The 27,617-nt window shown below is 43.2% G+C and overlaps 1 protein-coding gene across 2 annotated transcripts in view; it reads right to left on the minus strand.

The window, feature by feature from the left end:
- The window catches only part of sim1 (SIM bHLH transcription factor 1), an 82,302-nt gene that overhangs the window by 32,636 nt on the left and 22,049 nt on the right, over positions 1-27,617 (minus strand). For both annotated transcript variants that reach the window (XM_033021913.1, XM_033021912.1), the window contains exons 7-10: positions 27,064-27,263; positions 23,903-24,009; positions 22,512-22,659; positions 5,806-5,971 (exon numbers count right to left, since the gene is read on the minus strand). In XM_033021913.1, the coding sequence (XP_032877804.1) occupies positions 5,806-5,971; positions 22,512-22,659; positions 23,903-24,009; positions 27,064-27,263 (621 nt within the window). The remainder of the gene's footprint in view (positions 1-5,805; positions 5,972-22,511; positions 22,660-23,902; positions 24,010-27,063; positions 27,264-27,617) is intronic.

The following is a 27,617-nucleotide window of genomic DNA, read 5'->3' on the forward strand; positions in this document are numbered from 1 at the left end:
TGGACAGTTTTGATCTTTCCAGTACTTTGTTACTGATTATTTGAATAAAATCTCTTTGTTAAGGAAACAAAACAGCCTTTGTTAAGAAAGGAAACAGCCATGGTCATATTGAATGGCGGTGCAGGCTCGAAGGGCCGAATGGCCTACTCCTGCACCTATTTTCTATGTTTCTATGTTTCTAAAAGAGAAGTGCTGATGAAATGTGTAGGAAGGAACTGCAGATGTTGGTTTAAACCGAAGATAAACACAAAATGCTGGAGCAACTCAGCAGGTCAGACAACATCTCTGGAGAGAAGGAATGGGTGACATTTCAGGTCAATACCCTTCTTCAGACTAGTTAGGGAAAAGGGAAACGAGAGATATAGACGATGATGTAGAGAGATAAAGAACAATGAATTAAAGATATGCAAAAAAGTTATGATGATAAAGGAAACAGGCCATTGTTAGTTGTTTGTTGGGTGAAAATGAGAAGCTGGTGTGATTTGGGTGGGGGAGGGATAGAAAGAGAGGGAATGCCAGGGTTATTTGAGGTGCTGATGACTGATTACTGGACGAATGCACAAACATTAGTAGCGAGTGAGCCATCCTTTCTGCTAGAAGCAACTTTGAGTTGGCCCCTTTCAACTCTTCAGTTTTCCCACTCGTTTCAAACTAGCTTCACTCTTATATTTTCTGCCATAATGCCACCAATGAAAATGCCTTCACTCCATTATTATCACATTAGAAATCTGCCCTGCCTCTCCCATCTCGAGTTAAAACAACTCTTATACCGCGGATCGCCGATGAAAACTGTTCAGCCTCAAAAGCTCAAGAGCTCCTCAAATATTTGCCGATCTTGATTAAAATTGATTTCAGCCCTCCACTGTCTAATGCATTGCACATATTTAACTCGAGGCATTTACTGGTCTCATTATTTCCATCCGACATAACAACACGTAAGGGGTCTTTACCTTGTGTCATGTGTTTATGTCATATGAAGCATATAAACCAGTGGCCAAGCTTACTATACTGCTACGTTGCTATGTTAATGACATTCCATATTATAGTCATAGAGTAACGGCGTGGAAACGGGCCCTTCAGCCCAACTTGCCCGCACCTGCCAACATGTCCCAGCTACACTAGTCCCACCTGCCTGCGTTTGGTCCATATCCCTCCAAACCTGTCATATTCATGTACCTGTCTAACTGTTTCTTAAACGTTAGGATAGTCCCAGCCTCAACTACCTCCTCTGGCAGCTCGTTCCATACACCCACCACCACCCTTTGTGTGTAAAAGTTACCCCTCAGATTCCTATTAAATCTTTTCCTCTTCACCTTAAACCTTTGTCCTCTGGTCCTCGATTCACCAACTCTGGGCAAGATAATCTGTGCGTTTACCCAATCTATTCCTTTCATATTACAAAATCAACTGGCAACCCACTTGTAAACCCATGTTTAACAGCTCACATTGTGAGAACAGTTTTTTTGCGATAGTATTACAATTATTAATTTGGTGAATTTTTTATTGTTATATTTAACTGTGTTTATTGGTTTTAGTTTTTTTGGCTTTAGAGATGTGGGGCGGAATCAGGCCATTTGGATACAATTATCCCAAGCCAATTAGCCTACAAACCTGTACGTCTTTGGAGTGCGGAAGGAAACCTGAGCACACGGAGAAACCCACGTGGTCACAGGGAGAACATACAAACTCCGTACAGACAGCACCCGTAGTCAGGATCTAACCCTGGTGTCTAGCGATGCACTGCAGCAACTCTACCACTTGGCCACCCGATTTATTTGTTTTGCTTATTGTCACATGTAACGAGGTACAGTACAGTGGGTATAATTCTCGGGCCTGTTAAACTGCGGCAAAAAGAAAAAGTCATTGTTTTGTTTATCCGAAGAACTCGGATAAAACCCACGCAGGTCACGGTGAAGAACGTACAAACTCCGTACGGACAAACACTGGTAGTCTCTGGGTCTCTAGAACCTGGGTCTCTGGCACTGCATTCGCTGTAAGGCAGCAACTCTACCGCTGCGCAACCATGACCGCCCTTAGGTCTCTCTGTTCTACAACTCTCCAAAGGGCTCCAATATTTATTATGTAATTCCTGCCCTGGTTTTTGTTACCAAAATGCAACACTTCACATTTATCTGAATTATATGTTATCTTCCATTCCCTAGACCATTGGCCCAGTTGACTGATCCCGTTGTAATCTCAAATTTTAGTGTCATCCGCAAACTTACAAACCATGTGGCCGAGAAACTCATCTAAATCGTTAATATAATATAATAAAATATAAATAATAAACAACAGTAGACTAAGGACTGATATCTGTGGCACACTACTTGTCACATGCATTCAATCTGAAAAAACAACCTTCTACCACCATAAGGGCAATGTGGTAGATGCAGTCTACATGGACTTTAACAAGGTATTTGACAAGGTACCGCACAGCAGGCTGCTCATTAGGTTATTTCACATGGGAGCTAGCCAATGCAGCCTCGGCAAGGCCAGCAGCTTAATCAAGGACAAGTCGCACCCTGCCCACTCCCTCTTCTCCCCTCTCCCATCAGGCAAAAGGTACAGAAGTGTGAAAACGCACACCACCAGATTCAGGGACAGTTTCTTCCCAGATGTTATCAGGCTACTGAACCATCCTACCACAACCAGAGAGCAGTGCTGAACTACTATCAACATTTTTGGTGACCCTTGGACTATCCTTAATTGGACTTTGCTGGCATTACCTTGCACTAAACATTACTCCCTTATCATGAATCTATCATAATCATGTATTGTCTTTCTGCTGACTGGTTGGCACGCAACAAAAGCTTTTGATCACATTTTAAGAATAAGGGGTAAGCCATTTAGGATTGAGATGAGGAAACACTTTTTCAGCCAGAGAGTTGTGAATCTGTGGAATTCTCCACCACAGAAGGCAGTGGAAGCCAATTCACTGGATGTTTTCAAGAGAGAGTTAGATTTAGCTCTTGGGGCTAAAAGAATCAAGGGATATGGGGAGAAAGCAGGAACGGGTTTTGGATGATTAGCCATGAACATATTGAATGGCAGCGCTGGCTTGAAGGGTCAAATGGCCTCTTCCAGCACCTATTTTCTATGTTTCTATGTTTTTGCTGTACCTCGGCACACGTGATAATAAACAAAACAGAACACAACATTTTCTTGAAGGATTTTGTTTAAGAAGGAACTGCAGATGCTGTAAAATCGAAGGTTCTTCAGTCTGAAGAAGGGGTTCGGCCCGAAACGTTGCCTATTTCATTTGCTCCATAGATGCTGCTGCACCCGCTGAGTTTCTCCAGCATTTTTGTGTATTTTCTTGAAGGAGGTTGTTTCCCTACCTTCAAGAAATATTTGTGTTCAATTGGCTCGCTCCCATGTGAAGTAACCTTATGGAGCAGCCTACAGTGCAGTATCTGGTCAAGTACCTTGTTAAAGTCCATGTAGACCATATCTACCACACTGCCCTTATCGATCTCCTTCGTCAAAAAACTCAAGCAAATTTGTCAGAATCGATTTTCCGCGCACAAAGCTATGCTGACTATCCTTAAACAGTTCTTGCCTTTACAAGTGCATGTTCATCTTGTCTCAGAATCCCCGCCAGCAACCTATCCATGGATTCGGAGAAAAATGATGCACATGCTGTTGGAAAGGCAAGGACTTTGACGACATAGCTGGTTATATGGTTATATATAGCTGTCAGGTGGAGGGGAAACAATTTAATAGGGATCTGAAGGGTAACTTTTTCACACAAAGGGTGGTCAGTGTATGGAATGAGCTGCCAGAGGAGGTAGTTGAGGCGGGGGCTATCCCAACATTTAAGAAACAGTTAGACAGGTACATGGATAGGACAGGTTTGGAGAGATACGTGCCAAACACGGGCAGGTGGGACTAGTGTAGATGGGACATATTGGTTGGTGTGGGCAAGTTTGCCCGAAGGGCCTGTCTCCACACTGTATGACTCTATGACTCTCGATGACTCTGACTGATTAGGGCTAGCCAGCATGACTTTGTGCGTGGAAAATCGATTGTTACAAATGTGATGTTAGGACTAAATATGCACATGGACTTCAGCACCAGCGGAAATCAGATCCATGGATTCAAATGTGTGCAGGTAAGTATAACCATCTTGCCTGTGCAATTACCACAAGCAAACAAAGACAAATTATTTCTTCAATGTCTCGAAACACAGTAAGTTCATCACATCGCTAAAATAATTACTTTGGCAATGAATGAGTTTTTAGACTTCAGAGATACATTGTGGTAACAGGCCTTTCGGCTCACGGAATCCTCGCCGATCTATGATCACTAGCATTATCCTACACACTAGGGACAATTTACAATTTTTACCAAAGCTAATTAACCTACAGACCTGCACGATTTTAGAATGTGGAGGGAAATCGGAGCACCGGGAGAAAAACCACGCGGTCACACCAAGAACGTATAAACTCCATACAGGCGGCACCCGTAGTCAGGATTGAACTCAGGACTCTGGCGCTGTAAGGCAGCAGCTCTACCTCTGCACCACTGTGCTGCCCAAAGTTCCTCCAGAGACTTCCAAAGAGTTCCGACAGAACTAAAGCCAGACCATCAGACAAACCAACCTCCCTTCCATTGACTCCATCTACACTTCACGCTGCCTCGGCAAGGCCAGCAGCATTGTCAAGGATCTGTCTCACCCAGGTCATTCTCTCTTCTCCCCTCTCCCATCAGATACAGAAGTTTGAAAACGCCTGCCTCAAGATTCAGGGACAGTTTCTTTCCAGCAGTTATCAGGCAACTGAACGGTCCCCACATCGGCTAGAATGTGGTCCTGACCTCCACCCACCCCATTGGAAATCTTTGAACTATCATTCATCTGAATGTTTTCAGACTATATTGCATGAAATGCTGTATCTTTATATGTGCACTGTGGACAGCTTGATTGTATTCATATACAGAACAAGGGGTCCAGAACAAGGGGTCACAGTTTAAGGATAAGGGGGAAATCTTTTAGGACCGAGATGAGAAAAACATTTTTTCACAGAGAGAGTGGTGAACCTCTGGAATTCTCTGCCACAGAAGGTAGTTGAGGCCAGTTCATTGGCTATATTTAAGAGGGAGTTAGATGTGGCCCTTGTGGCTAAAGGGATCAGGGGGTATGGAGAGAAGGCAGGTACAGGATACTGAGTTGGATGATCAGCCATGATCATATTGAATGGCGGTGCAGGCTCGAAGGGCCGAATGGCCTACTCCTGCACCTATTTTCTATGTTTCTATATACAGTCTTTTTGTTGACTGGATAGCATGCAAACAAAAGCATTTCACTGTACCTTGATTCACTGCTCTTGATTAGTATGGGTGTCAAGGGTTATGGGGAGAGGGCAGGAGAATGGGGTTAGGAGGGAGAGATAGATCAGCCATGATTGAATGGCGGAGTAGACTTGATGGCCCGAATGGCCTAATTCTACCCCTATGACTTATGATCTTATGACCTTATGATCTACCTTCTTCTTCTTGCATGTGGCTTGCACAGCCTAAAGTTGTAGGACAACTTGTTCTATTTGATCTTATTTGATTGTGCACACCAGGTCGATTGCATTCGTCGAAACGGCAGACCACGTGAAGGTTGCAATCTCCCGCCCCATGATCTACCTCAAAACACGTGACAATAATAAGCTAAACTAAACAATCCCAACTGCTGCTGTTGTAAACAATTTGGGGACATTTCCACACAAGCCAAGCTCAAACCTGAGTAACACTAACCACTATGCCCCGCCACAGTCTTGTTGATCAATGAGATGAAAGATAATATCAGGAGCCGTTTACCTGTGGATATGGTGATGCTCTTAGTTTGGATTTTGTTCGGCCCAGGCGAGATTTGGCTGCCTTTCTGGAGTCAGTGATGGTCGGGGTTGAGTTTGAGTATGGAAACGATGGCTTTGTTGCTGTTACTTGATCCAGCGAAAGTTGTAGCCCCTTGTATTCTGCATCCCTGAAAGCAGTCAAACCACATATCCTTTCAGGTTCAATGTGTAAATCACACTCGCGCATTTACACTCACACACACATAAACATACAAACACATTTCTGAACACTTCTAGTAACATTATGTCCAAACAATCTTATGGTCGTTTATATTGCATTGTTAAGTTTATGTTCATAAGTTCTCGGAATTAGGCCATTCGGCCCATCAAGTCTACTCTGCCATTCAAATCATGGCTGATCTATCTCTCCCTCTCAACCCCATTCTCCTGCCTTCGCCCCACAGCTTAATCAATTGGCCATCTCTTTGCCATCAGCCCGATGAGTTTAGACTTAAAAAGCACAGTTAAAAAGATAGGGCTCTTAAAAATAGTGGAGTCAGGGGATATGGGGAGAAGGCAGAAACGGGGTGCTGATGGGGGATGATCAGCCATGATCACATTGAATGGCGGTGCTGGCTCGAAGGGCCAAATGCCCTACTCCTGCACCTATTGTCTATTGTCTATAAAAGTAAAGTGTGGAGCAAGACCATCTCTATTCATCAATGCACTCATCAACCTGCATGTACAATCTACCCAATCATCAAATCCAACCTATCAAAAATCTCACTGCTGCTCCGAGGTGACTGAACAACTGCAGATTGACCAAACATTCACAACCAATGCCTCTATTTATACTCCACAGGTGAATAATATTAACCAATTTTATTTAACCCGATTGGTATTTCTTATTTTTGTTTGCCCACCACATAATGTCATAGAGTGAAACAACACAGTATGAGGCCATGTCATGAGGTTGCTTAGGTTTACACTAAATGCATTCATAGTCATAGAGTGATACAGCGTGGAAACAGACCCTTCGGCCCAATTTGCCCACACCAACTAACATGCCCCATTTACACTAATCCCACCTGCCTGCATTTGGCCCTCTAATCCTGTCCTATCCATGTACCTGTCCAAATGTTTTGTAAATATTGTGATAGCACCTGCTTTACCTCCTCCAGCAGCATGTTCCATATATCTACAACCCTTTGTGTAAAAAGGTTGCCCCTCAAGTTCGTATTAAATGGAATAAACTTCCTGAAGATTTAAGACTTGCCTCAACTTTGACCACTTTTAAAACAAGACAAACTTTTATGTTTACTTTAGCTTTCAGCTAAATCTTAACTACATTGCACTTTTAACTTTTGCACTTTTTATAATGCATTTTTAACTTTGCTTTTATTTTATTTTAATTCTTCTATTTTATTTCATTTTATTATTTCATTTTATTGTATGACATGTTTTTATGTGAAGCACTTTGAGTCTGCCTCGTGTATGAAATGTGCTATATAAATAAAGTTGCCTTGCCTTGCCTAAATCTTCCCCCCTCACCTTAAACCTCACCTTAAATCTGGTTCTTGATTGTATATGATTCTGTGCATTTATTCCTCTCATGATCATATACATATCTGTAAGATCACCCCTCATCCTCCTGCACGCCAAGGAATAAGGTCCTGGACTGTTCAATCCATCCCTATAGCTCAGGCCCTCGAATCCTGTCAACATGCTTGTAAATCTTCTCTGCTCCCTTAAAGATAGACACAAAATGCTGGAGGAACTCAGCGGGACAGGCAGCATGTAAGCAGTCTGAAGAAGGGTCTCGACCAGAAACATCACCCAATCCTTCTATCCTGAGATTCTGCCTGTCCCGCTGAGTTGCTCCAGCATTTTGTGTCTATCTTTGGTGTAAACCAACATCTGCAGTTCCTTCCTACACATTATCTGCTCCCTTACAGAGCTTAACAACGTCTTACCTACTGTATACCAGGGTGACCAAAGCTGAACACACTACACAAGATGTCGCCTTACCGATGTTTTGTACAACAACGTTCCTCCAGAACTTTGTGTTTGACTATTTGTGATAGTGGATTTCCCAGCCCAACCACTCTCTGGATAAATACTGATCCACACCGATCTACTATAACATAAGTACAGTGGACAATGAACTCAGAAGCATCTTTCCACCACAGTGTCATTCTGAGCCATTTCAGTCATGGCTCAGTTGTCAACACCTCCACTTTTCAGTGAAAAAGCTCAGAGGCTTACAAAATTCATGATTAGATTCATGCACTAGATTGCAGGAGGATGCATCATGGACTATTTATTAGATGTCAAGTCAAGTCAAGTCAAGTTTATTCGTCACATACACATACGAGATGTGCAGTGAAATGAAAAGTGGCAATGCTCGCGGACTTTGGGCAAAAAACAAACAAACAAACAAACAAACTACAAACAGAATGGAACAGAATCACATATTATTTTACATATTACATATTGTGGGAGGAAGGAAAAAGGAATAAAAACAGCAATTAAAAAAAACCCAGTAGAGTGGTTCAGTAAAGTTAGTCCCTGGTGAGATAGAAGTTTACAGTCCTAATGGCCTCTGGGAAGAAACTCCTTCTCAACCTCTCCGTTCTCACAGCATGGCAACAAAGGCGTTTGCCTGACCGTAGCAGCTGGAACAGTCTGTTGCAGGGGTGGAAGGGGTCTCCCATGATCTTATTGGCTCTGGAGTTGCACCTCCTGATTAATCTGAGGCCCCATCTACTTTCTCATGGTAATATTACTAGATTATCCTGTCATTGTCATACTTAGTTTAGTTTAGTTTAGAGATACAGCACGGAAACAAACCCTTCAGCCCACCGAGTCCATGCCGACTATTGATCACCCGTTCACACTAGTTCTATGTTGTCCCACTTTCCCATCTACTCTCCACACACTTGGGGCAATTTATAGAGGCCAATTAACCTACAAACCCGCATTGCTTTGAAATATGGGAGGAAACTGGAGCACCCAGAGGAAACCCACGTGGTCACAGGGAGAGCATGCAAACTCCACACTGGCAGCACCCATGAGGATGCTGTGAGGAGCTGTGCATGTTCACCTCGTGATCTGCGTGGGTTTTCTCCCAGTGTTCCGGTTTCGCTCCACACTCCAAAGACGTACAGTTTGGCTTGGTATAAATATATATAAAATAGATCCAGTGTATAGGATAGTGTTAGTGTACGGTGATCAATGATCGGCATCGACTCAATGGGCCGAAGGGCCTATCTCTTAGTACCTCTGAACTAAACTAAACTCTCATTCTGCTCCCATCACGTCTCTTCTCCACTTTCTTTAACTGGCAAATTATCAAAGCCTGATGAGCTACACCTTTAGATTTATCCTTTCCTCATTGAGGCAGCCTTATTTGTCACAACGTAGAAATAGCTAACACAGGAAGCCAGGTAATCTGCATTCAATCCCATTACGTGAACCATATTAAAGTGCAATATTCACTTTAAGAATAAAATTTCCAAAGTCTACAGAGAGATTTAGGCCATTTGGAAGAGTGGGCTGAAAGATGGCAGATGGAGTATAATGCTGATAGGTGTGAGGTGTTACATCTTGGCAGGACAAATCAAAATAGGACGTACATGGTAAATGGTAGCGAATTGAGGAATGCAGTTGAACAGAGGGATCTAGGAATGTGCAACAAAGATGCAGATCAATCAGTCCAACAGGTCAGTATTGATGAAGAAACAAAGAACTGCATTTGCTGATTTACAAAACAAAAGACACAAAGTGCGGGAGTAACTCAGCGGTTCAGACGGCATCCCTGGAGAACATGGATAGGTGACATTTTGGGTCTAGTCTCTCTTAAGAAGGTTCCCAACCCAAATCGTCTCCTGCCCAGGTCAGTATTGATCATTTCCATATAACCATATAACCATATAACAATTACAGCACGGAAACAGGCCATCTCGGCCCTACAAGTCCGCGCCGAACAATTTTTTTCCCTTAGTCCCACCTGCCTGCACTCATACCATAACCCTCCATTCCCTTCTCATCCATATGCCTATCCAATTTATTCTTAAATGATACCAACGAACCTGCCGCCACCACTTCCACTGGAAGCTCATTCCACACCGCTACCACTCTCTGAGTAAAGAAGTTCCCCCTCATGTTACCCCTAAACTTCTGTCCCTTAATTTCCAAATATTATTTAACAGTGTTGCATAACGTATTAAGTTTATATACTCCATTTTAGGTACAATATTTTGATTGGTTAAATGAATTTTGGAACAAAAATTTTCAGATTGAAGAAATCTGTACTTATGCAAATATAGCTTCATGATTTTTGTTGAATAATTTCTCAAAGTGTGCTTACATTCAGCCATAATGAGCTGAGCAATAATGAACAGATTAACTAATTAACAATTAATATTAATACGAGGCGTATGCATCTACCACAGTTACAGTCCCTCAATGCAGATTAGTATAGGTTTAACAAAAAAAGATTCACTACAACCATACATTTGAGAGATGGGTTAATATTATCATCTCTTTCATGCATACTCCATTCTGCATTATCTTAAACAGATTCCCCAATGAAAAGGAGTAGCCATTGACAATTTCCTTATCACCCAAGACATTAGAATTAGGCCATTCAGCCCATCAAGTTTACTCTGCCATTCAGCCCATCAAGTTTACTCCACCATTCAATCATGGCTGATTTATTTTTCCCTCTCAATCGCTTTCTCTTCTTTTCCCCGTAACCTTTGATGTTTAGTTGAGTTTAGTCTAATTTAGTTTAGTTGATTGGGTTTTGTTTAGTGAGGTTTAGAGATACAGGATGGACCAGGCTCAGATACAGTGCAGAAACAGGGCTTTTGGCCCATCGAGTCTGCGCCGACCAGTGGTCACCCACTGTCCTACACATTAGGGACAATTTACAGAAGCCAATTAACCGCCAAACTTGTTCGACTTTGGAATGTGGGAGGAAACCGGAGCACCCGGAGAAAACCCATGAGGTCACGGGGAGAACGTAGAAACTCATTACAGACAGCATCCCTAGTCAAGATTGAACGTGGGTTTCAGGCGCTGTAAGACAGCAATACTATCTCTGCGCCACCATGTTCACCCATCTCGATTAACTTAAGAGAAATTTGGCCACTGATTGCACTCATCTCTAGTCATTGGCTCTAGTTAATTCAACATAAACAAGTGGCAAGAGAGAAGTAAAAAGACTGATACTCATAAAGTCACTTAGCAATGATGACCAAAGATGAGTATATTGGCCTCCACAGCCGTCTGTGGCAATCAAATCCACGGATTCACCACCCTCTGACTGAAGAAATTCCACCTCATCTTTCTAAAGGTATGTCCTTTCATTCTCAGGCTGTGGCCTCTAGTCCTAGACTCTCCCACTAGTGGAAACATCCTCTCCATGTCCACTCTATCCAGGCCTTTCAGCATTCGGTACATTTGATTGAGGTCCCCCTCATCCATCTAAACTCCAGCAAGTAGAGGCCCAGTCCCGTCAAACTCTCATCACATGACGTAAAAGCTCTGTCCCACTGTACGAGTTCATTCAAGAGTTCTCCCGAGTTTGCCCTGATTCGAACTCGGAGATTTACGATAATGGCCGCTCGTAGGTACTCGGGGCTCTCGTGGACATTTTTCAACATGTTGAAAAATCTTCCTGAGTCTTCCCGAGCTTACCGCGTTTCCCGAGTACCTGCCGTTAGCGTTACGAGCCGCTAAGAGACGTCCCCAAGCTCCGACGTACCCGCTACGTACATTCTACGTGCTTCCAAGAGTTTGATTTTTTTTTTGAAACTCGGGAGAGCTCTTGAGTGAACTCGTACAGTGGGACAGGGCTTTAAGTGCTCAGCGAGAATGCTAAAGGAAAGGAGGTTCTCAGACAGATGAGGAATGTGAGTCACTCACAATCGACATGCATATCAATCCCCTGCACCAAGAGAATTCCAGACAAGCTGAGAGAGGAACTTTGCTGCCATGTAATCGTTCCTAAGTCATCGCTAAAGCCAATCTGCTAATGGAAAATAAATAAGCATTTTACAGATCCACGATTAAATCATAAAAGCAGGCAAATCAATGGGCACGTTTAATAGAACCAGTCAATAAACAAAAGAAAAAAACAGGGGTTCCAGTTTTTCATTGTGTGTGTGTATATGTGTGTGTGTCTATGTGTGTGTCTGTGTCTGTGTGTATGTGCGTCTGTGTGGGTGGTTAATAATTAACAGTTCTCTTATGGCTCCTGTGTAGTTCATTTGTTTCCCTTGGACATGTCATTTCTGTGGCATGCACATTATTTACATTTATTTTGCCCTAATCTGTTTAAGCTACCATTACACCAGTGCTTGACTAAACATGTATTTTCAGACCAGTGATTGCCAGTTCTGGAATGAGTGCTTATTCAACTCCATTATTCCAAGTCTGACTCATGCAAGACGTTCGTGTGAAAGGAACGACTGTCGCTAATGTAACACTTCACTGCTGGAGTAAAGTAGTTGCTGAAATGTGTTTTTGAGTCTTGTTGCTTTTAATTGTATGATCTGACACTGACCTGGCCAGTGAAATTCCTCGTATGTTGCAAAACATACTTGGCAATACCAGCAATCTTGTGCACAAATCTGACATACATCAAACAATAAACCAATATACAGTCATAGACAGAGGAAGGGTCTCGACCCAAAACGTCACCCGTTCCTTCTATCCAGAGATGTCCCGCTGAGTTAGATCAGCCATGATTGAATAGCAGTGTAGACTTGATGAGCCAAATGGCCTAATTCTGCTCCTATCACTTGTAGACTTATGAACTGTGGTACGAAGATTTTCAGATTAAAGCAATCTGTACTTATGTAATATAGCTTCATAATTTTCTTTCAATAATTTCTGAAAATGTGCTTTCATTCAGCCAGAATGAGCTGAGTAATAATTAGCAGAGAGTTTTTAAACATTTTAATATGAGACTTACGCATTTACCACAGTTACAATCGCTCAAGCAGATTAGTATATGCTTAACTAATGAAGGTTCACTACAACCATGCATTTCAGAGATGCCATTGCAATGAGTTACTCCGGCATCTTGTGTATATATACAGTCAATGAGTCATACCACATGGGAACTGGCCCTTTGGTCTTACTTGCCCAAGCTGACCCACATGTCCCATCTACACTAGTCCGCCTACCTGCATTTAGCCCATATCCCTCTGAACCTGTCCTATCCATGTACCTTTGGTTTAGTTTAGTTTAGAGATACAGCGTGGAAACAGGCGCTTCAGCCCACCGAGTCCGCGCCGACCAGCGATCCCTGCACACTGTCTTACGCACACTAGGTTCAATTTACAATTTTAATGAAGCCAGTTAACCTACAAACCTGTACATCTTTGGAGTGTGGGCGGAAACCGGAGCATCCAGTGAAATCCCACGCAGTTACAGAGGGAATGTTAAAAGCTGCATACAGGCAGCACCCTGTAGGCGGGATGGAATCTCTGGCGCTCTAAGGCAACAACTCTACCTCTGCGCCACCGTGCCACACCTAATTGTTTCTTAAACGTTGGGATAGTCCCGGCCTCAACTACCTCCTCCGGCAGCTCATTCCATACACCCACCACACTTTGTGTGAAACATATATAATTCATATTTAATTTGTAATTTATATATAATTTTTATTTTCAGCTGCATAATAATTAATCATATGTGACCATGCCATTGGCTCCAGGATCCCCCACTTACACAATTACATGATCGTCCACTGTAAATTTAGGACATGCTGAATGACAGAGGCCAATAGACCAGTCACTCTGCTCCAGTGTGGACTACAAATGCAGTCCAAAGGGAAAATCCAGCCTTGTTGGGAAAGTTCAGAATTAAATCTCTCAACTCACAACACCCGGAGGTGGGACAGGATTGGAAGCTCCATCATTTGAGTGAGAAACCTTGGCCTGCAGAATTGGTAGGGCAAGTCATTTTATTGATTTAGTTTATTTCGTTCAGAGATGTAGCATGGAAACAACCCTTTCGATCCATCACGTCCACGCCAACCATCGATCATCCATTCTACGTTATCCCAACTTCTCATCCCCTCTCTACACACACTCGAGGCATTTTTGCAGAGGTCAATGAACCTACAAACCCGCACGTCTTTGGGATGTAGCAGGAAACCAGAGAACCCTGAGAAAACCCATGAACTCACAGGGAGAACGTGCAAACTCCACACATAGACAGCATCCGAGGTCAGGATCGAACCCGGGTCTCGAAAGACAATAGACAATAGGTGCAGGAGTAGGCCATTTAGCCCTTCAAGCCACCACCGCCATTCAATGTGATCATGGCTGATCATCCACAATTAGTACCCCGTTTCTGCCTTCTCCCCATACCCTCTGACTCCGCTATCTTCAAGAGCCCTATCTAGCTCTCTCTTGAAAGTTCTCCAGAGAACCGGTCTCCACCACCCTCTGAGGCAGAGAATTCCACAGACTCACAACTCTCTGTGTGAACAAGTGTTTCCTCATCTCCGTTCTAAATGACCTACCCCTTATTCTTAAACTGTGGCCACTGGTTCTGGACTCCCCTGACATCGGGAACATGTTTCCTGCCTCTAGCGTGTCCAAACGCTTAATAATCCTATATGTTTCAATAAAATACCCTCTCATCCTAGCACTGAGGCAGCAGCTCTACCCACTTAGGTTATTTATAGTTTTATTATTGTTTATATCGGTTGGTGTCTTTACAGAGTTTGTACGTTCTCCCCGTTGATCGTGTAGGTTTCAGTTTCCACCCACCCTCCAAAGACATACAGGTTTGTAGGTTAATTGGCTTTGGTAAAGATGGTAAATTGTCCCACGAATGTCGGCTAGTGTTAGCGTACGGGGTGATCGCTGGTCGGGCCAGACTTGGTGGGCCGAAGAGCCTGTTTCTGTGCTGTATCTCTAAACTAAACTAAACTAAAAATCTATTCTGCTTTTTGATTTGCTACTACAAAATACTTTATCCTGTATGCATGCCCACTATCCTGGAATTGCACTCTTTATCCTTTATCTGTGCACTGTGGATGGCTAGATTCTAATCATGCATAGTCTTTTCTTTGCCTGATAGCAGGCAAACAAAAGCTTTTAACTGTACCTCGGTAAACGTGGTAATAATAAATGAAAGTACTTTAAGAATATTTTCACTGTCATCGGATGGGTTAAGAGATTCAGTTCCATAATTGCAGGTGGAATCACACTTACGGGAACACCAGCTGTTTCTTAAACAAAAATCTAATTAGTTTCGAGCAGAACTTACATTACTTCCACGAACACCGTTTGTGAAAAGCTGCCTTGGGGACAAGCATAGAAATGAGAAGCAAACAATGATTCATATCAATGCTGCTGTTGCAAAAAACCAGACCAAACCAACAGGGTTAAAAGGCCAATTTCGTTCATTTGTATTGCGGGTGCAGAACTTCACGTTTGGAAGCAAATCTAGAGAACTGAGGGAGGAAGGGCCAACAGGTTATTTGCTAATGAAGAGCGAGAATGGAAGGAAAGGAAATACGAAAATCCAGATGGAGGTATAGAAAATTAAATTACTATCGAAGGGTGCAATGTCACAGTGGTTCTGGGAAAGAGCACAAGAATTATAGAAGTTGGGAGGTTGTGTTGCAGTTGTATAATATAGAAACATAGAAACATAGAAAATAGGTGCAGGAGTAGGCCATTCGGCCCTTCGACCCTGCACCGCCATTCAATATGATCATGGCTGATCATCCAACTCAGTATCCTGTACCTGCCTTCTCTCCATACCCCCTGATCCCTTTAGCCACAAGGGCCACATCTAACTCCCTCTTAAATATAGCCGATGAACTGGCCTCAACTACCTTCTGTGGCAGAGAACTCTGTAAGACGTTGGTGAGACCGCATTTAGAATATTGTGTTTAGTTCTGGGCACCATGTTATAGGAAAGATGTTGTCAAGTTTGAATGGATTCAGGGAAGATTTACGAGGATGTTGCCAGGACTAGAGGGTGTGAGCTATAGGGAGAGGTTGAGTAGGCTGGGACTCTATTCCATGGAGCACTGGAGGATGAGGGCTGATCTTATAGAGGTGTACAAAAACATGAGTGGAATAGATTGAGTAGATGCACAGTATCTTGCCCAGAGTTGGGGAATTGAGGACCAGAGGACATCGGTTCAAGGTGAAGGGGAAAAGATTTAATAGGAAACTGAGGGGTGACTTTTTCTCACAAAGGATGGTGGGTATATGGAACGAGCTGCCAGAGGAGGTCGTTGAGGCTGGGACTATCCCAACATTTAAGAAACAGTTTGACAGGTACATGAATTCTTAAGGATTTGGTCTCAATTTGTCGACTTCTTACAAGCATATGGTTCAACACAAACGCAGAAACGATCTGTTTCAGGATTTGGTGAATGGTGGTCAAGAATAATAAATAGCTATCTCTCCTTTATTCTTCTGCTTTCTACCTCTTCTTCTTTTCTCTCTATTTTCTTTCTTTTCTCCTTTCCTTTTTCTCACCTTCCGGTATCACACACCTCTCTATCTCTTATCTATTCTATTTCTGTCTCCTTTTTACTGTTAAAATTTAAAAAATAAGAAGCTGTACATGAAATGTAATATGTCAATATATACTGGGTATCTACTTACTTCTAATAAAATTTAAAAAATTTAAAAAAAAAAAAGACAGGTACATGGATAGGACAGGTTTGGAGAGATATGGACCAAGTACAGGCAGGTGGGACTAGTGTAGCTGGGACATGTTGGCCGGTGTGGGCAAGTTGGGCGGAAGGACCTGTTTCCACACTGTATCACTCTAATTGTACTAATTTGATACATCTTTCAAAGAGCTGGAACAGGAAGGAAGGATTGAATGGCCTCTTCTTTGCTCTGTCTATTTCTACTCGTTCTGCCCTTGCTTATAGTTTAGTTCACTCTAGATTTGTGAGATACGGCATGGAAACTGACCCTTCAGCCCATCAAGTCCACGGCGACCCATTCACACTACATATGCGCCGTAGAAAGCATTTTATCACGATGCATCACAGCTTGTTTTGGCAACAGCTCCATCCAAGACCGCAAGAAATTAGCGAATTGTGGACGCAGCCCAGACCATCACACACAAACCAACCTCCCTTCTATTGACTCCATTTATACCTCACGCTGCCTCGGCAAGGCCAGCAGCATAATCAAGGACCATTCGCACCCTGGCCACTCCCTCTTCTCCACTCTCCCATCAGGCAAAAGGTGTAGAAGTGTGAAAACGCACACCTCCAGATTCAGGGACAGTTTCTTCCCAGCTGTTGTCGGCCAACTGAATCATCCTACCACAACCAGAGAGCAGTGCTGAACTACCATGTGCTCATTTGGTGACCCTGTATAGTATGTTGGAGGGAGTCTCTGAGATTCTTTTGCCTCGTCAAGGTGACCATGTAATTCAGGCAACATTTTACAATCCTCCATCACAATCTCTGAATATGTTCTTGCTCATTGGCTGGGGAGATTGATCATAAACGGTGGCAAAGTAGTGGACAGGAGGCAGAGAATGGCTTTGAGATTGTCCGAATGGCATCAAGTTAAGCACGGACAAAAATATGTCCTGCTTTTAGTTTAGTTTAGTTCAGAGGTACAGCATGGAACCAGGCCCTATGGCCCACCGAGTCTACGCCAACTACACATTCACACTAGTTTCACGACATCCCACTTTCTCATCCACTCCCTGCACACCATGGGCAATTTTACAGATGACAATGAACCTAAAAAGCCGCACATCATTGGGATGTGGGAGGTAACCGGGGCATCTGGAGGAAACCCACGTGGTCATTGGGAGAACGTGCAAACTCCACACCGAGGTCGGTCGGGATGGAACCCGGGTCGCTGGTGCTGTGAGGCAGTGGCTCTACCAGCTGCACCACTGTGCCGCCCAGATCCTGCCAATCACCATGTGCTGTCCTCTTGCTGGTGCCCAAAGTAGCAAAGGTACAGAATATCATCAGAGTGGGAAACATCAATGTCCCTCACACAGAATGGCTTGGTAGCTCAACTGCTCTGAAGGAGATAACCTCTGACCAACACACACAACTTACTCAACCTCTTCCCCAATCTCCTTAATGAAGATTTTTCTAAATATGATGATATCTGTTAAAGATACCTCCGCACAGCCCTGAGGGAGATAAAATACTCCCTTTGTACTAAGATCCTCAAACAGTGTGGAAACAGGCCCTTCAGCCCAACTTGCCCATGCCCACCAACATGTCCCATCTACATTAGTCCCATCTGCCTGCATTTGGCCCATATCCCTCTAAACCTGTTCTACCCATATACCTGTTTCTTAAACGTTGCAATAGTCCCTGCCTCAACTACCTCCTCTGGCAGCTTGTTCTATATATCCACCCCCCTTTGTGGAAAAAAAAGTTGCTCCTTAGGTTCAGGTGCAATCTTTTCTCTCTCACCTTAAACCAATGGTTCTTCATTCACCTACTCTTTGTAAAATACACTGCATTTACCCGACTTATTCCTCTCATTCTCTTGTACACCTCTACAAGATCACCTCTCATCCTCCTGCACTCCAAGGAATAGAGTCCTAGCCATTTCCATGTTGTTGGCAGTGGCGGACTGGGTCTAAAAATATTGGTTGCCAGGAGACAAAGGGGGCCCACCCACAACTACAATGTTATCATTTATCAGGGGCCCACTTGCTATCACTTCATCAGGGGCCCACTTGCCATCGGGCAAGCTGACACCCTGGCCAGTCCGCCACTGGTTGTTGGCACAACCTATGTACCAAACAGGAGAGACTCAGAAGGCAAACTGGAGAAATAAAAATGTGCCAAAAGCTGACCTCAGTAACAGTGGGACGATACCACCAGAGTATTGTAAAAACCCATCTGTTTCGCAGATGTCCTTCAGGAAAGGGAATCTGGCATCATTACCCTTCCTGGTCTGTGTCAGGGAGTCAGAGCAAGGAGGGGGAGTGGGGGAACAGTGGGGAGATTTAAAACAGTGCGGTCAGTAAGTAAGTAAGCAAGTAAGTTCACAGCCAAGATTGGGGAAGCCCTTTTTCTAAGAGTGAAGTCACATGTCCCAGGTAGAACAATGAAATTCTTACTTGTAGCAGCACAACAGAATATGTAAACATAGTACACTGCAAACAATATAATAAACGAGGAAAAAAAGTTCAGTGTGTGTATATATGCACATACTCACATATACAAATATATATATATTATATATTTGTATTTATTTTAAATACACATAAACACACACACAGCATATATATAATATACATATATACACACACGCACACATGCGTACACATAAAAAACAAACAAACAATAATACTGCAATAATAACAATAGTCGTCTATGTTCAGAGCTTATTTGGAGGTTGTAGTGTTTAATAGCCTAATGCCTGTAAGGAAGAAGCTGTTCCTGAACCTGGACATTACAATTTATACAGTTTAGATTTTACTTTAGACTTTAAACTTTAGACTTTAGACTTTAGAGATGCAGCACAGAAACAGGCCCTTGACTGAATGAAAGTCACACTGGTTTTTTTTGGATCATATTAATGAAAGATAGCATGATGAATGAGCGGAGCCCAATGATAGATCTGTGAGGGCAGTGGAGGCTCTGTGGGTTACCGTGGAAGATTCTCTGACCAGATGGTTAAGAAGATTGCAAAAAAGTCGTCAACACTGCACACAGTGCATCATGAATATTGACCTCCCCACCAAAGATCCTACAGCGAGCAAGATAGACCACTGGACGAAAAAGACGTAGTACGGTCATGGGCAGATTCATGGGTAATTTTCGGCCCCATTTCCGTAACCGGCTTCCTGTCTCCGCACCAAAGATCCCATAGGATACTAGTGCGGAGACGGAAGCCGGTTACGGAAACATCCTCGGAAAAATAAAAGTTATTTGGGAAAAATCTTCTCCTCATTTTCAGAATTATAATTTATTAACACAAACTGTTCCCTCGCAACGTCGATTACACTGTGAGTCGGGTCAGGTCAGGTCGGGTCGGGTTACTGAAATGGAAGAAAAAAAGGCCCATGTTCCGCTCCGTTGCGTACTACACGTCAGCCCATTGCATTTAGAAGGAGTGATCTATCTTGCTTGCTATAGGATCTTTGCTCCCCAACATCGAAGGGAACTACAGGAGTCGCTGCCTCAAAAAGGCAGCCAGCATCATCAGAGACCCACACCACCCTGAACATGCTCTCATTCCATTCCTGCCATCGGGAAGAAGATACAGGAGCCTGAGAACTGTAAAGTCCAGGTTCAGGAGCAGCTTCTTCCCTCCAACCATCAGGCTATTAAACACTACAACCTCCAAATAAGCTCTGAACTACATGGACCTGGGAGCATTGTTTATGTCTTTGTACTATTATTGTTTGTAGGCAGACAGACAGACAGGCAGACAGGTAGATAGATAGATAGATAGATAGATAGATAGATAGATAGATAGATAGATAGATAGATAGATAGATAGATAGATAGATAGATAGATAGATAGATAGATAGATAGATAGACGGATAGACGGATAGACGGATAGACGGATAGACGGATAGACGGATAGACGGATAGACGGATAGACGGATAGACGGATAGACGGATAGACGGATAGACGGATAGACGGATAGATAGATAGATAGATAGATAGATAGATAGATAGATAGATAGATAGATAGATAGATAGATAGATAGATAGATAGATAGATAGATAGATAGATAGAATGATTTCAAAATAAATGTTCTGAAAGTCAAAGGTAAAATGATGGCATTTGCCCAAACGTGTTTAATATTTTCACAACTGCAGTGTCTCCCATTGAGTAAAAGGTACAGAAGTGTGAAAACGCACACCTCCAGATTCAGGGACAGTTTTTTATCCGGTGGTTATCAGGCAACTGAACCAAGCTACAACAACCAGAGAGCAGTGCTGAACAACTATCTACCTCATTGGTGACCCTCGGACAATCTTTGATCGGACTTTACTGGCTTTACCTTGCACTAAACGTTATTCCCTTATCATGTATCTGTACACTGTGAATGGTTCGCTTGTAATATGGTATTGTCTTTCCGCTAACTGGTTAGCACACAACAAAAGCATTTCACTGTAGCTCGGTACATGTGACAATAAACAAACTAAACTGAAAGCACTGTTCGAGGACACTGCTGCTGACAGGTGGTGTGGGCACAATAATGTCAAAGAGAGTGACGGACCACTCTTTGTACCTTCCCTGAGACGATGCAATAGCATAATTATTGAAGATTTAAATTTTTTCGGATTATTCAGAGTGTCTTTTTCAAATATAAAACAATAAAAAACATTCAAAGAACCACACGAAATTGTAGAGAATTGTGGACGCAGCCCAGACCATCGCACAAACCAACCTCCCATTCATTGAATCCGTTTATACCTCACGCTGCCTCGGCAAGGCCAGCAGCATAATCAAGGATGAGTCACACCCTGGCCACTCCCTCTTCTCCCCTCTCCCATCCGGCAAAAGGTACAGAAGTGTGAAAACGCACACCTCCAGATTCATCCTACCACAACCACACAGCAGTCCTGAACTACTATCTACTTAATTGGAGACCCTTGGACTATCTTTGATCACACAATACTAGCTTTATCTTGCACTAAACATTATTCACGCTATTCCCTTTATCATGTATCTACACACTGTTGATGGCTTGATTGTAATCATACATTGTCTTTCCGCTGATAGACACAGAATGCTGGAGTAACTTAGCAGGACAGGCAGCATCTCTGGAGAGAAGGAATGGGTGACGTTTCGGGTCGAGACCCTTCTTCAGACTGACTGACTTTCCGCTGACTGGTCAGCACACGACAAAAACGTTTCACTGTACCTTGGTGCACACGACAATAAACTAAACTCCCTAAAAGGAAGCTACTAAATTCCTGCAAGCCCCAGACTACCTGGAAATGACCATGGACAAGTTTACCAGAGGATTGTGTCGTAGAGAAATCCATCGCTATTAGACGTTGTGTTCTTAAAGCCACAGAATAATCTACACATAAATACACACTATATGTTTTTGGTTTAAAGAAACATCGTGGAAACAGGCCTTTCGGCCCACCGAATCCATGCTGACCATCGATCATCCGTACATTAGTTCTATGTCCAACAATCCAAGGACAATTTATAGAAGCCAATTAACCTACAAACCTGCACGTCCTTAGAATGTAGGAGTGATAGGTATGCATAGCCGTGTGGGATCACAAGTGAATGAGAAGGCCGAAGACAAGTAAAGCCAACCACAATTCAGGTATAATGCTCTTGTTATGACAAAGCATCTCAATGCTTTGGGACATACGTAACTATTGCAAAATAATAGGCTGACATAGGGCGGTATGGAGGCGCAGCGGTAGAGTTGCTGCCTTACAGCGCCAGAGACCCGGGTTTGATCCTGGCTGCAGGTGCTTGTCTAAACGGAGTGTGTACGTTCCCCTGGTGACCACGTGGGTTTTCTCAAAGATCTTCGGTTTCCTCCCACACTCCAAAGACGTACAGGTTTGTAGATTCATTGCTTTGGTATAATTGTAACTTGTCCCTAGCGTGTGTAGGAGAGTGCCAGAGTGCGGGGAGTGCTGGTCGGCGCAGACTCGGTGGGCCGAAGGGCCTGTTTCCACGCTGTACCTCTGAACTAAAAGTCTCCTGCATTTGGACAATTAAGGAGAAGGTAACAGGATGCTCACGTGAGGACATAGTTGACGCTGACGATGCAATGTGGCCTTGACGATCTGCTATTGTGGACAATAGTTGCGTAGCTTTGTACCCAAACCCAGCCACCATGCTTTGCAAGGAACCGATAATACTTTGTTGTTACCTGTCCTTTAACAAGCACTGTTAACAGAAAGGAAAGCCGATTAGTATTTTCCATTAACTAAACGCACAAAAAATTACATCTACAATCTCGGAACACAATGCATCTCTGTTTAAATGTTTAAAAATATTTTTCCTAAGATTACCACAGTGACTTTGAATGTATTTCTAATTCCCCCAAGTTATGCTGTTCAAACAATCAAGATCATATTTTGATTCCAGAAGGAAGGTAATTTGGTGTCTTGGCCAGACGACTTGGGCCCAATTTGTATTATTCTGCCCCCAGGGTGTTTAGTGTTAGCTTCCAGAGCACTGGCCATTTCTGGCATCCATCATTGGAAGCACATTAGCAGCAGATTTGCTTTTCTCCCCCCTTTTAGAGTTTGTAAAATTGCTACAATCTCCAATTATCAAGTGAGGGTAATGCCAAAAAGGAAGTTTCAAACCCATGACCAAGTAGGAAAACCTATTTGGAGTGTTGTGAGCAGTTTTGTGCCCCCCATATCTGAGAAGGTGCGTGCTGTCGTTGCAGAGGGTCCAGAGGAGGTTTACGAGAATGATCCCGGGATGATTGGGTTAAAGTATGAGGAGCGTTTGATGAATCTGGACCTGTACTCGCTGGAGGATGAGGGGGATCTCATTTAAACCTTTCGGATAATGAAAGACCTGGATAGACTGGAGGTGGAAAGGATGCTTCAAGATTCCAGCAATGGGATTCCATAAATGGGAGAGTCCAGGACCAGAGGGCACAGCCTCAGAATAAAAGGGTGTACCTTTAGAATGGAGATGAGGGGGGATTTCTTCCAGAGGGTGGTGAATCTGTGGAAGTAATTGCCAAAGAAGGCTGTGGAGGCCAATATATTGCCAAGAGAGCAGATTGATAGGTTCTTGATTAGGTATGTCCATCAAAGGTTATGGGTAGAAGGCAGGAGAATGGGGTTGGGAGGGAATGATAGATCATCGAGGAAGATGACTGAATTTGGTGCCTTCCCTCACAGTGGGAAATTTTTTGATTCTGCTGTGTGGGGATGTTTTATGTTGGACTCTATTGTGTGTTGTGTTCTTTATTTAATTGTATGGCTGCATGCAAAAACAAATTTCAGACCTCAGTCTGACAATAAAGTGCCACCGTATCGTATCGTATCGTATCAGCCATGGTGTAGTCGATGGGCCGAATGGCCTAATTCCTCTCTACTGACATGGTCTTCTATCTTTTAAACAATAATCAGAAATAAAAGACCCTTGCATCTGGAAAAGTACTTACACAAATGATGGGCACAGCGCAAATGAAACGTATCACACCCATGTACGTGATGGTAGAGAGTTTTTTCTATTAAATCCTGAGGTTCATAACCGGTCAGCTCAGCTACCCTGCATCAGACAGAGAGAAAAGTTGCAGAAGTAGCTATAGATGAATATGCTATATCGTTGTTGACTTCATTTTATTTTGAGTTTAGTTTATTGTCACGTGTACTGAGGTACAGTGAAAAGCTTTCGGTATGTGCGGACCCGTCAACAGAGAGGCAATACATGATTACAATTGAGCCATCCACAGTGTACAGATACACGATGAAGAGAATAACAGGAATAACGTTTAGTGCAGGATAAAAGTCCAGTAAAGACCAATCAAAGTTCCCTCTATCTATTACATTTCACTATTACCGAATAAACTTAATCAGTGGAAGATAACGGAAGTTAAATGAGGATAATGTCCCTTTCATTTTGAGACCTATGGGAAGGTAAGAATTCCAGGAACAGGGTAGGTTTTTGGGCCATAGCATTAATCAAGGCTAGTCACAAATTATGTATAAGAATAAACTGCAGATGCAGGTTTACATCGAAGATAGACACAAAATGCTGGAGTTACTCAGCGGGTCAGGCAGCATCTCTGGAGAAAAGGAATAGGTGACGTTTCGGGTGAAGACCCTTCATCAGACTGAGAGTCAGGAAGGGAAAAACTAGAGGTATGGGAAGGTACAGAACAAAGCAGAGTCTGCATCAATGATTCAGGAAGATGGAGCCCACAATGGTCCATTGTTGGCTGGGGACGAGTTGATAAAGGAGGGATACCAACGGTGAAATTAGCATGTGGACTTGGGTGGGGGAGGGACAGGGAGAGATGGAATGGATACTTGAAGTTTGAGTAATTAATACTCATACCGCTCGCTGGGCTGTAAGCTGCCCAAGCGAAATATGAGATGCTGTTCCTCCAATTTGCCTGTGGCCTCACTCTGATAGTGGAAGGAAGCCCAGGACAGAAAGGCCAATATGAGAGTGGGAAGAGGATTAAAAACATTTGGTAACTGGGCGATCGTGTCGGCTAAAGCGGACTGAGCATAATTGTTCTGCGAAATGGTTGCCCAGTCTGTGCTTGGTATCGTAAGTAAGTAAAGTAAGTAAGTACGTTTATTGGCCAAGCATTCACATACAAGGAATTTGCCTTGGTGCTCCGCCCACAAGTAACAACATGACATACAGCGACAGTTACGAATGACTCAGAAAACATTAATAATAATATAACATTAATGCTAAAACACCATTGATCAAGCATAAGTGAAGTTTCAGGTTGGAACCCTTCTTCAGACAGAACATCATCTATCAATGTTCTCCAAGGGATGCTGCCTGATTTGTTGTATTACTCCAACATTTTGTGTCTTTCCTTGGCAACTTAGCATCTACAGTTCATTGTTTTACATTAAGGGTTATGGCTTCAGTCAGGTAAGTGAAGTGGAGCATAGAACAATGACCAATGGAGAGAGAGGATAGTTAGGATGGTGGTCGGAGTTTTAATGAGCCAGGCAGCTCCATCCTTGATGGTTTAGAGGTACAGCATGGAAACAGGCCCTTCAGCCCACCGACTCCATGTTGACCATCCATCACTCCATCACCCATTCATACAAGTTCTGTTATCCCACTTTTCACATGGAGGGTGGTACATATATGGAATGCCAGAATTTTGGACAGGGAAGGTTTAGAGGGATATGCGGGCAAACGGGACAAGTGTACATGGATAGCATACTCGGCATGGACAAGTTGGGCCAAAGGACCTCTTCCTTTATAAGATGTTATCAGGCAAATAAGCCATCCTACCACAACTGGCGAACAGTCCTGATCTATAATCATTCTCATTGGAGACCCTGGGACTATCTTTGATTGGACTTTACTGGCTTGTCTTGTACTAAATATTATTCATGTTATTCCCTTTATCATTTATCTGTACACTGCGGATGGTTCAATTGCAGTTATGCATTATCTCTCCGCTGACTGGTTAGCATGCAACACTGTACACATGGCAATAAATGAAACTCAAGTAAACTGAATTCAACCCAACTCTTCCCGTGTTATGTGACTCTACCTATTGCCTTAAGCTCTTGTATGTTCTGAAATGTTTCTTTAAACCTCCCATTGTGAGTTTTATTTAATAAGATTGCATTGTCTTTTCATTAGCTTGTTTTTAAAGGGGGAAATCCTTTAAAACCGAGATGAGAAAAACTTTTTTCACACAGAGAGTGGTGAATCTCTGGAACTCTCTGCCACAGAGGGTGGTTGAGGCCAGTTCATTGGCTATATTTAAGAGGGAGTTAGATGTGGCCCTTGTGGCTAAAGGGATCAGAGGGTATGGAGAGAAGGCAGGTACGGGATACTGAGTTGGATGATCAGCCATGATCATATTGAATGGCGGTGCAGGCTCAAAGGGCCGAATGTCCTACTCCTGCACCTAATTTCTATGTTTCTATGTTAACTTCCAGATTATCTTTAATTCCACACTATTAATTGATTAAATAAGAGCTGCTGTTTAGCCAAAGGCTAACGTAAATCAGAGGTGAATTCAGCTCCTTTCACAGATGCTGATTTAGACTTTAGATTTTAGAGGTACAACACGGACTCAGGCCCTTCGGCCCACTGAGTCTATGCCGCCCAATGATCCCCATACAGTAGCACGATCCTACACACTAGGGACAATTTACAATTTTTTAAGACCAAAAAATCCATGACAATTAACCTACAAATCGGTACATCTTTGGAGTGTGGGAGGAAACCGGAGCATCCAGAGAAAACCCATGCGATTGCAGTACAAACTCTGTACTGACAAAACCCGTAGTCAGAATTTAACTCTGGTGTCTGGCGCTGAAAAGCAGCAACTCTACCGCTGCGCCCCTGTGCCGACCTCTGAGTTACTTAGTTTCGTTTGGAGCTACAGCGCGGAAACAGGCCCTTCGCCCCACTGCGTCCGCGCCGACCTGCGATCCTCTTACAGTATTTTGACACTATTTGGTGTTTCAATTCTAAAAGCAAACTTCTGCCTTTGCAAACCGACTGCAGTGCTAATTTAGACAATGTCATGTTTGGACGACAAGTGGGTGAACAACCATCACTGACTTCCATCTTAGTCAAACATTTACTTGCCACTTACAATGGCCTTACCTGGAATCAAGGAATATAAGTTTCATGTCAAGGCTGGCTCGAAACATGAACATGTTGCTGTGCAGTTTAATCTCTGTCACAGCGCTGGGAGGCAGTGAATGGCCGACTGCGACCAATCCAACATTTTGATAACATCCATCGAAAGGCGACATGTCCAGACTGTATTGGCGTATCTTTAAATAGCCACTACAATGGATGACCTGCAAGAGATATTGAATTGAATTGAAATGAATTGAATTGAAAATTACAGCATGGAAACAGGCCCTTCGGCCCACCAAGTTCATGCCGACCATCGATCACCCCTTCACTCATCAATCATTAGTTCTATGTTATCCCACTGTTGAATCCACCTACCAGGGGCAATTTAAAGTGGGCCGAAGGGCCAATTTCCCTGCTGTACCTCTAAACTAAACTAAAGTAAACTAAAGCCACCCTAGCTTTAAATTTGGCCGTAGGATACCTGGAAAATGCCAGTATCCCAAGATGGAACCACACTGGGATGAAATTTTGGGCTGCGTTGCTGCTCCCTGTGCTAACTCCTCCCTTCAGTTCAT

The sequence above is a fragment of the Amblyraja radiata genome, chromosome 5, assembly GCF_010909765.2.
Source record: "Amblyraja radiata isolate CabotCenter1 chromosome 5, sAmbRad1.1.pri, whole genome shotgun sequence".
Lineage (NCBI taxonomy): Eukaryota > Metazoa > Chordata > Chondrichthyes > Rajiformes > Rajidae > Amblyraja > Amblyraja radiata.